The 16,032-nt window shown below is 39.1% G+C and overlaps 1 protein-coding gene across 1 annotated transcript in view; it reads right to left on the bottom strand.

The window, feature by feature from the left end:
• HSD17B12 (hydroxysteroid 17-beta dehydrogenase 12) overlaps positions 1-16,032 on the bottom strand; it is an 85,559-nt gene that overhangs the window by 38,825 nt on the left and 30,702 nt on the right. The window contains exon 3 of the mRNA XM_065839801.2: positions 12,603-12,678. Within this exon, the coding sequence (XP_065695873.1) occupies positions 12,603-12,678 (76 nt within the window). The remainder of the gene's footprint in view (positions 1-12,602; positions 12,679-16,032) is intronic.

Genomic DNA, 16,032 nt, shown 5'->3' with positions numbered 1-16,032 from the left:
GTATGTCTACCCTGATGGCCTTCAGCGCCTTCTCCTACAGCTGTTTGTTCAGTCACTACAAATCCTTACACATTTTCAGCACCCACACCACCTCCCCACTGTCACAGTTTTTCTTTCAAACCTGCCAAGAGCAGCACTGACCAAATTTCAAATTGGTGTGCCTGGATCCATTCTGACTGCTCCATCTGATATTAAGGTTTTGAACTGCCATCTCCTTTTCTTTGGTCCTATCTCATAACAATGTTCTTTTCTTTCCTATTCCTGTCACTATGCATTGGTTGATATTGCACTGACATTTGGTTGCTAACACTGAACAGGTAACTTTCATTACTTCTCAGTTCCAAGGCAGAAGACACACTTACTTGCTTTCATTCCATCTTTTCAGTTTCCTATGCATGTCAGACTTCTCCTATGCTTCTAGATTTTTCAGAATTTGAACCTACCCCTTTCAGCTTTTACAAATCTTACCATCATGATTTTCACAAGCACAAGGAAGGTGGAAGAGAGACAGCAAAACCAAAACTCATATCTATCCTTTATTTTCCTTCTAAAGAGTCTCAACTATGATGAACTTTTAAATATATTCACACTTTGAAAAGAAATGATGCATCATATTATGTGTCCAGATCTCAGTAGTCTTCCTAAACTTGTTTTGAATTTTTACACAGAAGTTGTCTGCTGTTCATGGAAGTTCTCGCAGACAAACTTTATCAGAGACTCAGTTTGACATCTTAAAATCAGAAAATAAACTGTGAAGTTCAGAATTTTTATTAAAAGGATATGCATGCATTCATACATTATTTAAGTCATCAATAGTTCATAGAAAAAGAATATCTACTTTCACAAAGATGTGACATTAGCGTTTAATTACAAATGCAAGTATGAAGACTGCTAAAGAGCAGATTAAGCCCAGAGGGACACCCAGTTCTACCTCAGAATGGGAACAGTACCTCCAGATGCCAATGAAGGTAGTGTGCAGCTGGCAAGATCATAAGTGAAAGATGCTGCAGCACTAAGGTGGAGGGGAGGGGGGCAGAGGAAGGCACCGATACTCAAGGAAAACAGACTGGTAAAGCTGGAAACCACATGCTTCAGCAAGCAGGCAGCTACAGAGCAGGCACCACTACGACAGCAGAGAACCGAAGACTGAGAAGTAGAGAAAGAACAACTCGGTGGAAAGCACACCAGCACCATCCTGAGCAACAGCCAAAGAGACACATTTAACTCATTTCTCATCTGTAAGATGGTTAGTTACAACCTCACTAGGTGAAGCAAAAGCTTAAGTCACTCCAAAGGCCAGGGAGATGTCTGACTTTTAAAAACTGTATCCAGTGTCTTGCTACACAAGGAAAACACTAATCTAAAATGATCAGAGAAACTGGGGCACACCTTTGCTACTAAAAACATTCAGGTGCAAAATAGCGCCACATTACCTCGAATACCAGAAAAAAAAGATCATGCTGGAATTTAAAAAAAAAAAAAAAAAGGTGGAAAGTTAGAAACTATAATGAGCTACACCCTAAATAGGTAGGCATGTTCAAAAAAAAAAAAAAAATTGAAGATTGCAAATAATTCAAAGCAGCAGCCCTCCCTAAACTGAAATTTTGGTTGACACACTAAGAAAATGCTAAGGAAGTAAAATTTTCAGACACAGATAAACTGGGCTTGAAAGAAGGTTCCCCCAGAGGAGTAACCTTGTGTACTCAGATGCAAAAGCAAACAGACACCAGCCTGGTGGTCAGGAGAAGCAGCTCAGTTTACCCAACAGAGCAGTATCAGTATTAAAGGGGTCCATGGTACAAAGTCTCACCGGGAAACAGAAAAGCTACAAGATCACCATCCCTAATAAAACAACATTAGTACTTGCACCACCTGTTTCAAAGCTGTTGGCTACAGCAGCTTGAATTTGCATTGAGTGTGTTCAAACAAATCCAGTCAACTTTGCAACAGAGAGGTTCAGGATACAAGGCCCACATTGTAAGCAGGTGCCAGGATCAGTTATTTCAAGCTCAGAGAAACTATATTAAAAGCCTTTTGCTAGAATTAAAGTATCTTCCTGCTTTACAATCAAAGTCTCTTATAAATATTGCCCATCACAGTGACATAGTATAACGCAACTGCTTGCAAAAACAGAAAAAGTCTCACTTGGTCTTTAGCTTCAGAATGGCCATACATGCAAGTGAAGCAGCAGAAAAATAGCTCTTCATTCTTCATCATACAGAAGGGGGAAAAATGTTTAAGTAATGAGATTCAACTACATCCACAAATGAACATTGTCATCATTGCAGTGGCAAAACTCTCCCTAAACCAGTACCCAGCCTCCAGAAAGAGTTTGTAACCTTTCGATAAAGGGTTAAGAAGCTGAGAGATGAAAGCAAAACATTAAAAGCTCACGTTTTTTCATAATGTATTGATACAGGGCAGAGATGAAGAATTTAAAGCTAGAGAGTAGTTGCAAACAGCTCTGCAAAGTATTTGGGTTTTTAAGGTAAGGGCACCCATTTTGGGAATGTATCCATTTTGGGACTTAGAGAGTTCACAGAAATGGCACACAGACTGTCATGTATGGATGCAAGCTGTTCTCCAGAAGAATCAAACTGTTTCAGATTGGTGATAGATTGTTATTACACACTGATATTATCCACCATATAGAAGTATGTTAAAATCAGCTGGATATAACAAGAGCTAGCTTTTTCTGATCATTTTGTAGGGAGTTAAAAATGCAAGGAATGAGCTGTTAATTACAGTTCTAAGTTACTCAGTGAAGTCCAAGATATTGAGAAAAACACGTATAATGATATAGAAATCTCCTCCCTACGCTGCCCACATCAGCCACAGTGAAATACAGAATTACCAGAGGAGCATATGGATACTTACAGGCAAAAAGAGCAGAAACCCCAAAAAACCTGCAATATTCTTCAGGAATCAGATCCCAGTAACACAGGTAACAGAGAAAAGAGGATCTAGAGCAAAACATCTGGACTCCTTTGGCATATGCATTTAATTTGTTCCAATTACCAAGTCCACGGACAAACTGAATACCTAAAAGGCTAGCCTTTCCGAAGAGACTCTATTTTCCATTTGTGTAGCTGTATCAGTCCTTATCCCAAATGACAGATCATGCTTCTCATTTCTGTGAAAATGGAAACAAAAGAGATCAGGGCCTGGAGAGCAGCACAGAAGAGAAGGGAAGGTCAGTGCTGGACCCTAATCCAAGAGCGGTGCTGCACAGCAGAGACCCCATGCAAGAGAACACAAGCATTCAGAAAGGGAACAGATATGCAGCAACAGATACAAAAGAATTTTCATAATGATAAGTGAGACATTTTATATAAAACTACAAAGCAGAGTAGTGGTAGCCTAAGCAATAACAGAAGTTGAAGTTGCAGCTAAAAGAAAGCTCTGTTTGCAGCTGGTTTGCAAAATACGTCTCCAGGTAGGAATGCTATACTGTATCAGTTTCTGCACAGCACATCTGAGATGCTCATCTATAATTTAGGAGAACTTGCTATGTTTCAACACATTTTTAAAAGCATGTGTGTATGTATGTTTAGTCAAGCACTAACGAATAGGCTGAGATTCCTTTCATTCAACTACACATGCAATATTGCCAGGGAATTCCTTGCATACACTGCACTAGTTGCACACATTATTTCATACATACAGCTTCCTTAAAAATAGGAACGTTTTAAAAATCTAATCACACAGAGAATGGATAAAAACTGCCAAATCTTATTTAAAAGGTTACAATTCTGCTAAACAGCTTAAAGTTTCAATATACACACACAAGTCAGTTCCTCACTTCACAGCTTTCAAAGACAACACAGCAGAAGATGCATCTCTAAGACAAAGTCCACCAACCCTTGAGTGACAGAGGGCATTTAAGTTTTTTATGTGTATAAGCAGTACTGTTACTACAAAACATAGGAAGAAAACATGCTTTATTAACACTTGCTCCTGACTCCCATTACATCAAAATACATTACCGCTTCTAAGATACACTTACCAAGTCAGAAAAAAATTCTTAGCAAGACACAGGACCAATCAATAAGCCCATTTACCCAAATATTACACTCAACACCATAAGCTTTCCTAAATCAAGCTTGTCCTAATTACAAAGTTAACTAAAACCACAAAACCAAGCAGCCTGTAAAGGCAGCTGCAGCAGCTGACAGCCAGGGGGGCTGCACAGTCAAGTCATTGCCATGTTTCCAAAGGACACTCTTTCGAGCAGCAAGGCCAGCACAGCACAGGCGCTGCCCACACACCCCTCACTCCAGCTTGGGCAGACACGAGAGGCACCAGACACCGCGCATCTGACTGTCCTCACGTGGGTCAGGAGTCCTGCCTACTGAGAACAGCTTTGGTTTGCCTCATCGCTACCTCAAAATATCCACTATGGCTGAAGCTGCATCAAGAGCTTGTTAGGATACAACCCCAAGCTGTTTCAGAGATAAGCACAAGGTGAGTTGTAGGAAGGTCACCACAGAGTGACAGGCAGCATCTCAAACTCCCTTCTCTCCTTCTCTGGTGCTATTTTCAACACCCACACATCCCCCCCCACCCCGACTTTTTAAAATATTCATTGGTGATGTGTATTTTTTTAAACACAGCATAAAGAAAGCTATTTTTAGTAAACTAACTCATTTAGGAAGGTCATATGGACTATTTCCAATACTTCCTGTAACATTCCTTACTGCCTGTGACAATGTGTACACATTATATGTATATACATGTAAACATTAGTTTTTCAACACTTTTTGCACATTAAAGTCTAAATTCACCATCCCTAAAATTACTAGAACAGTAAGTCTTTAAAGAAACACTTCTTCATTTAAGTTCAGTAGAGTGAATCCCAAAATGACCAGGAGAATTACTTAAGAAGAATTTAAGAATCACTTGCAGAGACTGAAAGGTATAGTGTGGATTAATTAAAAAAAAAATCCCCTTACTCTCAAGTCAATTTCATTACATAAGTCAGTCACTCTACATTAATTAAAACTAATTTTAAAAGTGAAACAAGCTTCTACACTAATTCAGCATTTGTGTGTATATGTCCCTGATAGTTTCACCTGTACTCAGCATCCACAGAAAAGTGTTCACTGTAGTCAAAAGACAGACACCTAGAAGCACAGTTTTCAGTATTCTAAGTGTTTCTTTTTTGTATTCATGGATTTTTTTTCTAAATATTTGTTCTGAAACAGGTGAACTCAGTTTCTCCATGAAGAGCTACTAACTAGCATTAATTATTTTCCTCACCACTACATATTCCTGAAAAAAACCATAAGTGATTATCACCATTTCTTCAGCAGAGAGAAGTCTATCAGGGATTTTTGCAGCTTTGACAGATAAAAAGAGCTTGGTGTAAAAGAACTCAATCTGATAAAAAATTGACAAAAGACTAAAATACACATTCACAGAAGGAAGTTGAAGGGGGACAGCACCATCCAGTCCTTTCCTTATGCCAGGGAGACACCATTCCCTGTAGAGCTTTTAAAAAGTACTAAATTTAAGTGTCTTTTCAATAGAGCTTCCACCAATTGCTTTAAACCAGATGTGCAAAACAACTTTCACTCAGTGAAACCAAGCCAATACTAATTTTCCATGTAATTTTCATTTTATTTTACACTGAAAGTGATAAGCAATATATTGCAGCTTTTGTGTTAACAAAAGATGTTTAATGGCCCAGAGACTAGAACAAGAGCTCTTGTTTTAGGTATCCACAAAAGCAAAAGGTACAAATAGGCTGTTAGCAGAGACAGGCATTGAGTTTCTGTGCATTTTAGAATAGGCAACCTATTCCCTCACCCAGCTACTGCCGGGCAGTGACCCTGGACACTTGCAGAGATTCCTGGTTCTTCAGTCCAGGTTTCAAAAGTACCAAGTCAGTCATCTGCCAAATTGATCCAATTACCTAGTGTGTAAAACAGACTCAGGACACCATTAGGTCCCAGAGTTAGCCCTGAACCTACAGTCACAATATACAGAGCATCTGAGGTGTAGAAAAGGATACTTCTGCTGTAGTTTACATTCAGAAAAGTAAAGCCAAAACACTTAATTCACATATAAATAACCTTTACACATTTCTTCTCATGGACTTCATGGGTTTACAAGCTATCAACACTACAAATACTACATAGAAGCACTCTGGCAGTGAGGTTCACAGCAAGCAAACTTTCAATCCTTCTTTCTGGAAGAGGCTAACTCAGTCTTGCCCAGAGTGAAAAAGCACCATCTGCTAGGCCTTGACAGATCACTTACTACTATGTGTAACCCATGACACTGATTGCTAAACTTTCTTAAACTGGTTTTCATCCTTCAAAGCAACTATGACAACATGGTTTGTTATTCCACAGCTGATGGTTGATATGTAAACGAAGTCCTTTTGCAAGGATGTCACTAGTCACCTGCAGAACATTCTACTTCTGGCTTATCCTACCTTGTTCCTGCCTCAAAATTCTCCTAAAGGGTGACACAGCCCCAGGACTGTGTCCTGCAGCTTATGGGACATCTGTCAAGTGTTTCTCTCTAGGCATTCTGATCAATTTCTTCAAATTAATCCAGGCAAAACTTTACTGAGAAAATGCAAGAGAACATGATAAAAAACAGGGACTGGGAGGGGGCGGCGGGGGGGAACCCAAACCACAGAAGCAGGATGCTTCTTAAAAGAAAAAACTTTTAAAAAAGGTTCCCTTCTCAATTACTCTGTCATTTACATGACCTGTTGATTGTATTCAGGGTTCATCTTTTTCATTTATTAACAAATTAACAAAAATTAATTTGGCTTGACTCCTCCGTCAGCTCTGTACTGTGTCTGACAACTGCTCCTTTAGTGTCTGACACCACCCAAGGCAAAACCACAGGAACTTACTTCACTTCATCCAAGGGGAAACCTTTTTCAGAGACAAAAACCAGGAGCTCATTTTGAATCAAAGATCCTTATGCTACAACTTTATGTGAAAGGTGACTTCAGTGCATCAAAACAAGCCTAAAATATTTGAAGCCATTTTGTCAAGTCCAAGAAATATAGGGGGATTTCAAGTATGTCAAGCTGAACCTGGCTCAGATGATGGAAGGCTGCAAACACATTAATTTACCTTGAAATAGATCTCAAAAGGTCAAAATAACTGCCGGGTTCAGTTAGTCTTCAAGTTAAGCTGAGGAGAACCTTGTCATTTCCGTGCAAGAAAGTAAGACGATGATGTCCCCTTCCTCACAGAGTTTGTCTGCATTTCAGCCTCCTCTATGAAATGCAAATATTCCTACCTGCGAACTCCAGCATCTGAGGAGGGGCAGGAGAGGAATTGCAAATGACAGGGCAGATATTAATAGACAAAGTGCCCCAAGATAGGCGTGGCTAAGCATCTGCAGGGGACTGATTTGCCAAGAGGGGCATTAGCCATTTGTAGCAGTAGGTCATGGTAACAGCTGAGGCACGAGCACAGTGCTTAGCATGAAGCTTGCTTCACAATGCTCCCCACTATCTTGTTACCAAGAAAGGAGAAGTAATCTGTAAAACCCACCTGCCCAGGAAATGGAGAAGGAACATTTCTGGTTTTGGCACCACATCCCATTCATTTCCTGTACTGACAAATCATGCCAGAGTAGTGAGAACACGACAGATCTCAAGTCTAGACACGATAGCTACCAGTTTACAATGTACCTGACATCGTATGGATAGAGAGTAGATCCAGACGAAACTACCAAGACCAAGCAATTTCAGGAACACTACACACTGAGCTCAGGAACTTATTTGGAATAAATAGGCAGCTACTTCGATTTTAATTGCAAAATCTGTATGTTCTTAAAGACAGACATAGCAGAATCAAATTAAAGTTCTGGACACTAGCGCAGTGTGAAAGGCTTAAAATCAATGTATTTCAGTTAAGTCATCTTCATAAGAATATGCTGGGGAAAAAAAATATTTTTTCAGTCCAAACAATTCCTTAGGAGCTCATATTATCACCTGGATGTAACACTAACCACCAACAACTTGAAAGCAGCAAATGGGAATATATACAGTAACTCATGACAAACTCAGAGTCTCCCATGTTGTGTTTATATGTGCTTTCCTACAAGTAAGTGGGTACTTACACTTGCAAGTAGGAACACTACTTAGCTACAACTATTTTTTCTTGCCTCCCATAGCACATGCACAGCTCCACTACCTGCTCTGTGAAGCCACCAGCTAATAATGTACAACAATATCAAATTCTTGTTTTGAAAACTTCCCTACAGGCAAGCTCTCTTTAAAGTGTTTTCCCTGCTTGACTGGTTTTCACTGCATTCTTCATGCTACAGCCCCTAGGAAATGAGTTTCTACAGCAAAGTTCTTAAGTCTGCTCAGAACATCCCTATCACCAACAGTGCAACAACTCAGGCTTTTCTACTTGCAAATCTTGAGCCAAATGATTATACAAAGCACATGAGATATCTTGGACCATGTTCATTATTAAATACAGCAAATCAGGGAACAGTCACAATACATGGTGTCCAAAGGATTGTCTCCATTCACATAAAAATTTTCTTTCTGAGCCTTCTTGAACCCTTGAAAGTGTTTAACAATGTAATGGAACAGACACTTTTTTTAAAAGGTGCTGGTACACTGATATAATAGGAACAAAAGTAGACCAAGGATTTCGGATAGCGACTCCACTAGTCAGTGTTTGTGTACGAAAACTTGATTAAGAGATCAAATGTGTTTCATAAAACCTATGAAATTCCATGTGTCATGATCACTGAAGAGGAAATACAAAATTTTCTTCTTGAGTCCATGGCCTACGTCCTGTTTCTTACGGAACATAAAGCAGAATTTCCTTTTGCAGCAAACCGTACAGCACCTAATTATTCCACACATTCAGCTTTACAACATGCTTGAAGACAAGCTGGAAAGTCTTCCAAAGTCTTTACTTGTAACTAATCCACTAATTTTCATTGCTCAAACTGAGCCACAACTTCAGAATATCTGGCTGTCTTGTAACATCAGTACAGCTGGTTTAATGTACACAAGCACACACACAAAAAATACCAGATCCAGGTCAGCTGGCATTTAACATTCAGAAAGACCTATCAGTACCTCCCTTACGACAGTTGTTACGCAACTTGCATTTTGTATGTAGAGATTACTCCTAATGTAAGCATATCCCTAGAGCACAAGAAAAGATTCTTCTGAATAGTCTGGACATACCTGATCCTCAAGACCCTTCTCATTATTTGCAGAGGCCAACTATCTGTTCACTAGGATGATCAGGACTCCGATCAGGAAATTAGAAAGGAACAGAAAACATGCACGGCTCACACGGTTCAAAGAACTGGAAGTAGTCAAACAGCCATTCTTTCTTAAAATAATTAAGGGTCATTACTCGAGATGAGCAAGCTCACGTGTATTTGAAGAACAATTGCAGGACCACCATAAAGAAATGTAAAGCAACTTCGGGAGCCTGCAAGGGAAACATCCAAGTAGTTACAGCCTTAGCTCTAAAAAGTCATTCACATTATATATAAAAACATCTGAACAGACTGCAAAGACTACATAAGCCTGAATACAAGAAAATTCTGTCCACCTGAAATCTTGCAGGATCTTAACGTGCAACTCAGGCCTGCTTGATTATGCAGACTATCCTAATCCTTCAGCATATGCCACAGTGAACAAGGTATATATTTCAGTAGCTCAGTGTTGTCAAAAGAAATGTTCTGAAAACCCAACATGAGTCATCTCATTTCAGAATGGTTTAGGAAAGAAAGCAGAAAAATGTTTGGGTGAGGCCTAACAGTAATTATGTATTACAGGCTGCTCTACACAGGTATATGTACCTATTTTTTTTAATCTGAAAAACTCCCACAGCAGCTATCATGTAAGTGCTGAAAGTTCAAAGCAGAAGATTTATCTGTCTTGTCAGCATCATGCTTAATTCTCAAGGAGGAAGAGATTTCAAGACTGGTACAGAAAGGGCTATGACCACTTTTCAGGAAGCTTGTTGCTTCATGCTTAAGTGTATGATTCTAGAACAAGTTATTTGTAGATACTTCTATCAGTTATACTTTTACTTAACAAGACAACTTTATACAGCACAGTAAGAAACGTGACTGCGTACACCCACGTATGCAGCAAAATACCATCCAGCTACTGCAGTGAACCAGCAAAAAGACCACCTCTTCGCGACCCACGTATCTGCAGTAAGCTCCAATACTCACGCAGGCTGTGCCAGTAGTGACAGCTATACTGTTTAATTTACACTGCGACTATACTGACTAGGGTATCACAGGTACATCCAGACATTGCAGGAACATCCTTACATGCAGGATACTAATGAACACCACTAATTACTTCCAAACCAGCAGAAGACAGGACTTGATACCATCTTTGCTCTAAGGAATGCTCTCTACCACTTAAACATCGAAAGCTTTTTCTGTCTAGAAAATAGTTTCATATGTCATCTTACATTGAACACTAAAAATCACAGCAGCATTTACATCAAAATTGTACATCCTCTGTCTTTCAGTAAACTAGTAAAACATTTACCGTTAAGCAAGTTGAAGTCCTTGAATCTTTTAGTCATCCTTACATTCACTAAGCAGCCCCTTACAACTAACTTAGCATAGGACAGTTGGTTGAGGCTTGACTTGTAGATTTTGCTTTACAGTAACGTGGTGCCACTAACAAATTTATTAAAAGTTTTAACAAACAAAGCCAAAATAATACATTTATGACTTCTGAAAGAGGGCAGCTCTTACACTTATCTGCATTATGTACACAAATCATTTTAGGAAAGTCTAAGCAAGACAAGGGAGGGTAAGACAGAAGTGTAAGCTTAAAGGTTTCTTAACATCACTGTGCTGAAAAACCTGCTTTAGAGTACACAAGTCCCACTTGTGCTTATCAAAAAACTTCTATACACAAGGCTACATTCCTCACTTTATCTCAATATACTCCGCATAAACTAATAATCTTGCATTACACCTGCCTTAATAAAAGAGATATAGATTACAAGAGGAATTCTTATGTGTTAGGATTATACTTTGCCCCAATTGGAAAATAATTTCTCAGCATGAGACTTGAGGAACCTTTCTCCTAACTGACCCCATATAAATATCTATTTTACATTTGTGATTGCAATACTTAAGTTGCCCCCTTATTTTTGCATTACAGTCATTTGTTACATGCTTACTGAAGAAACAATCCTTCATACAGGTTCTTAAACACATTAACTGATTCCCCAAATTCCTATGACTATGCACACTCAACACCCCAAAAAAGCTTACAGTTCTCTAATCTGATCTTCGAGTAGTTGTCCTGGTTTTGTTAAAAACAAGACCAGTTCTCTTTCAGTGAATTTTCCTTTCAGCTAAGTTCTTCTAAGTAACTGCATTTTTCTGAATTCAGCTACATGTTTTCTCAGACACTGTGCTCCAGACTGATAAGAGCGACCAATGGAATGCAGGAGAAGCACCACGTTTAGATTTATTGCTATAACAACCAAGAAGACTGATAAGATTTCGCATGTCCCATCGTGAGAGGGGCATATTTGCAAGGAGGGGCAGACAGAACAGGTGACTAAAACTGACCAACTGAGTATTCCATCCCATACACGTCATACACACTATAAAAGAGGGAGATCACAAGGGTCTCGCTCTCTTTAACCATGGTCAGCATCTGAAGAGGACCCTGTCACTTATGCCTGTGATCCAAGGCCTAAGACCCTGCATCCCTGAATCCAGTTCCAGTTTGCTGCGAAGTCCTATCCAGGACTTGCAGGTGCTTGCCCTGCAGCTGCTGGAGCCACACCAGCTGCCAGCTCCCTCAGCTCTAGCCCCAGGACATTCAAGACTGGTTTTGTATATTTTGCATCATTTTCTCTATTTATTAGTAGCACTAGTAAAGCATTTTAAAACTTTTCCAACCTTGCAAGTTTAAGTCTCTTTTCCTTCCTTCTTATCATCTTTCCTATGTGGGAAGGGTGAGTGAGAGGATAACAGAGAGCAATTGTCATGGTTTGTCACCTTGCAATTAAACCATGACAGCAGTTTATCCAAACAAACAAAACAAAACAAAAACAACAACAACAACAACAACAAAAAAAAAAAAAAAAAAAAAAAGAGAGAAAGAGGAGAAAGCTACCCACAATAAATTTGTGCACTTGTTAATATAGCCAGCAGCATAAAGAACATGTTTTCAACAACTTTGAGTTACAAAGAAACCACCCCTACGGCTGAAGCCAATGCAATCAAACTTGCTTCAAGCTGAGGAAATAGTCAGATGAAGTAATGGCTACATGTTTTTCTCCTTAATGTCATTTTAGACAGCTACTATAGGGATAGGTGATATTTTGGTCTGACCTGGTAAGCTGTTCTTTTGGAAGGCTAAGAGTTTCAGAAGTACTTATTCCAGAATTAAGCTCTGTCATTCCCAGAAATTAAATATGAACACCTGTAAAATCAATTTGCAAGGCCTTTACCACTTATATTTGTAAGATTTGCACTGTACACAAGAGCAAACCTTTTTCAAAATTAAAGCTGTACATACTATCATTATGAAATTCATGTTCAATCACGTTTATTTATAAGCATGCTTGTGAAGTTTAGGGAAGAAGTTTTCAACTCACTTATTTCACTTGCAACCTGGTCCAGTTTTTCTTTTGACCTACTGATTAGAGCCACCTTCATTCCACGTCTTGCTAACTGCAACAAAAAAAACCAGGAAACATAAGAACAATCATAAACCACTTTCAAGCTAGTATCCTGATTAATGGAACTGCATAATTAGTCAAACATCACAACAAGGTACGAACAGCAAGTTTGAAGAAAGAAACAAACACAATTTTAAATACAGACGTGAAGGGGTAAACCAAGACAAATGCTTCCATGTTGCTTCTTACTTGATTCCCTTCACAACAAATTTATCATCTTCTCAGTCATCCAATACAGGGTGCAAAGAAGAACAAAGAAGTTATTACCCATAATTAAGTTTAATTTGCCGAGTTAAGGTATCCACGGTCACTCAAACAGTCATGTTGCAAAATTACCCCAGCATTCAAAACTTGCTGTCTCTAGTCAGGCTCCACTCTTACTTTGTACTAATCATAGTTAATTTACTTATGCGGTTCTTTTAGGAAAGTTCTGTAACTTCAGCTGTGGCCAGAGCACATATTGGTCATCAAGTCAGACCTACCACTGCAGGTTTGTAATGTGATCTAACAATTCCATCTAGAAGTGTCTGCAGAAAGACAGCTACTTATCTGAATTACTTTGCAGTAAAAACAGTGAGAAGTTAAAACAATATATCCACAGTTCATAGTGTCACTGCCCTTCAGACACTTTACACCTACATACAAAAACCAGGTAAGTTCTCATTATTCCAATAAAACTCCTTCACTGCCTTAGGAAGCAGATGAGAATGGGTCTTAAAGGAAAACTAAAAAAAAAACTAAACTAAAAAAAAACGTAAAAAACAAACAAACAAAACCCTACACAAACAAACAAAAAAACCCACAAAACCCACAACCAAAACAACAACAACAAAAACACACAGCACGGTGCAGCCACAACCTAAAGTAACTTAATCTCATCTGCCTTTCTAGAAGTGCACAAACCAAGAAAACTTTCAGAGAAAAGTATAACAAAATTCATTAAACTCCATACATCATTCCCAGGTGTGATCTCTAAGCAGAAATCCCATACTAGGTCTCTTATCAGCTTAGAGTGAGCTGTGATGAATCCAAAGCCATTCACACTAGGAACTGCTAACAAACTTCAGCCAAGTTTAGGCTTATGGGTAACTTATGTTTCATGCTCAAGCAAATTATCTAATGTTATAAAGACTATTGTCCAATAGGGATGAACACATCCACCTCCAGCTAAGCACTTGGCTCACTGCAATAAAATTTTAATCAAGCCAAGCATTAGGCTCGGATGGCGGGGGGAGAAAGGAATAACATAGCATCCTTATTCCATAGGATCAAGGCAGTGAAGACAAATACTTCACCTAAAAGTATTTCAGCCTGTGACACCGAGGACAACCTGATAGTAATTTGCTCAGAGTCTGAAATGGTTCTGGTCCATGGTGCAAAAAAAGCCCAAGAGATGTTCCTCATGGGTATAAGCTCCACTGTTGACACACTGTTTGCATTCTTTCAGCAGTCCTAACTTCTGGGCTGCTAGATTGCTTAGGCAGGTGCCTGAGCTTTATGGAAAAGCATCCAGCTGTACTTATCTCTAAAGCTGAGTAAGCCAAGCCATCCCAACAAAACGAGTTAGTGTAACCTCACATGTCTAGGGAACTTCCACCACCAGAGTGAGCTTGAGAGAAACTGCTGCTATATTGACACTGAAGGAATGCACTCTGAGAAGTGCATCCAAAGTCTGGAAATGGAGACCCACTTGCAAGAGGAATTCTGAGTACAGAGCACATAAAATGGACAAGCAAAGAGCTTGTAAGTAGCAATGAATATAACTTACGAGAAGTAATGAAACTTGGGAAAGATACAGTGCTCAACAGCAAGTTCGGTCAGTCTGATGAAACTAGATCAGTTTCTGCTGAGCACTCCGAATTCACTGGTAGAGGTCTAGTGAGCTGTAAAGAACCACAATAGTCCAAAGAGCAATAATGGTCCTCCGAGGTACCAGTAACTAATTATGTTTTTATATAAGGAACAAGGAAGACCCAGTTGCTTTGTAGATAACCTGCCATTATATTTGGATCTTTGGCCAATGTCCCTAGGGTCATGAAAAGGCTGGATGAGAAGACCTTAAAATTGATCACAAAAAGTCATCCAGACTACCAAACATTGGGAAGATGCTCTTGTAGCCTAAAGATTGATGCAAGCAAGAGTCACCATTCTAACAGAGTTCGCAGATGTAGACATCTCGTTTCCTTAAATCCCATATTACTAACTACCACATTCTCCACTTTGGTAGCAAAGGAAAGGAAGGTCATTGACAGCCCACCAAAGCAGAGTTAAAGCTCTTGTTAGAATAGATATAGCAAGAGGATCTACAAAAAGCAATACTAAGCAGATGTGCATAGCAGAGCACACAACAGGATCACAATCTCTAGTTTATCACTAGCATACAAATATATCTGAGATTAAATTTAATTCATGATTTGCAAAAGCAAATAGCAGACAGTGAGAGGTAACAAATAGCGACCCCTGACCATATCCTTAAAAAAAAAAAAAGTGTGCTGCTTTGAAATGAAAGACTGGGTGAGCATTACCCAGAGAAGAAAACTTACATTTACTGTGGCACCACCTTTCATGAAGGGGTGGTCTAGTGATGAAAAGGATATCAGTGCTGAGCAATGAATAAAGATCTTAATATTGCAAGAGTGAAAAGTGTAAAAACAGATCTTTGCTTGGAAAAGAAGGAAAGTAACCAACAGAGCAGAACACAAATAGAGAATCCACGAACACGTAACATTCTTCCATAACTTCCTGGTGATGTCAAACTTTCAAAGAGGCAATTCTCAACACACCATTATATTTCTCACAAACTCCTCCAAGGAGAAGGAAGTAATCTGCATGTTTATAATCACAGCCATCAGTGCCCAAGTAGTTGTATGCCAGTGGCATTTACAGCAACCTGATGGGAATTTCTAGAAGACAGGCAGGTCTCTGCTGGAAGTCTTATAAGGACATCTCTATAGTTAATTGAAAGATTGGGAAGTCTTCTCAGGTATTCTACACTTCACAATACATTCACACTCAACTTCATGAAGTATTTTCATGCATGTAAACTGTCAAAGGGTTTAAATATTTATTTATAAATAAATAAATAACAATAACATTTTAAAAATAGAAGTGTGCTTTATTCTATAGCCCAGGAACAAATATTTGTGCCCTTTGGGATGCTTCTGGGGTGCTCTGTGCCTACATCTACAGCAGAAACAGTCAAGTGTTTTCCAGCAGAATTGCCTACTTGTGATCAAATGTCTAAATAGGCGTTCATATGCAGGGGTCTGCCAGCAGCACACGCTTGTGTTTGAAGGCAGCCCAGTTCTCAAAGACACAAGCAGAACATAAACCAAGCTGTAGTTTC

This window comes from Patagioenas fasciata, chromosome 5, assembly GCF_037038585.1.
Source record: "Patagioenas fasciata isolate bPatFas1 chromosome 5, bPatFas1.hap1, whole genome shotgun sequence".
In the NCBI taxonomy this organism is placed as follows: Eukaryota; Metazoa; Chordata; class Aves; order Columbiformes; family Columbidae; genus Patagioenas; species Patagioenas fasciata.
Note: the sequence above shows the minus strand (reverse complement) of the source record. Positions and strands in the feature narration are given on the sequence as shown.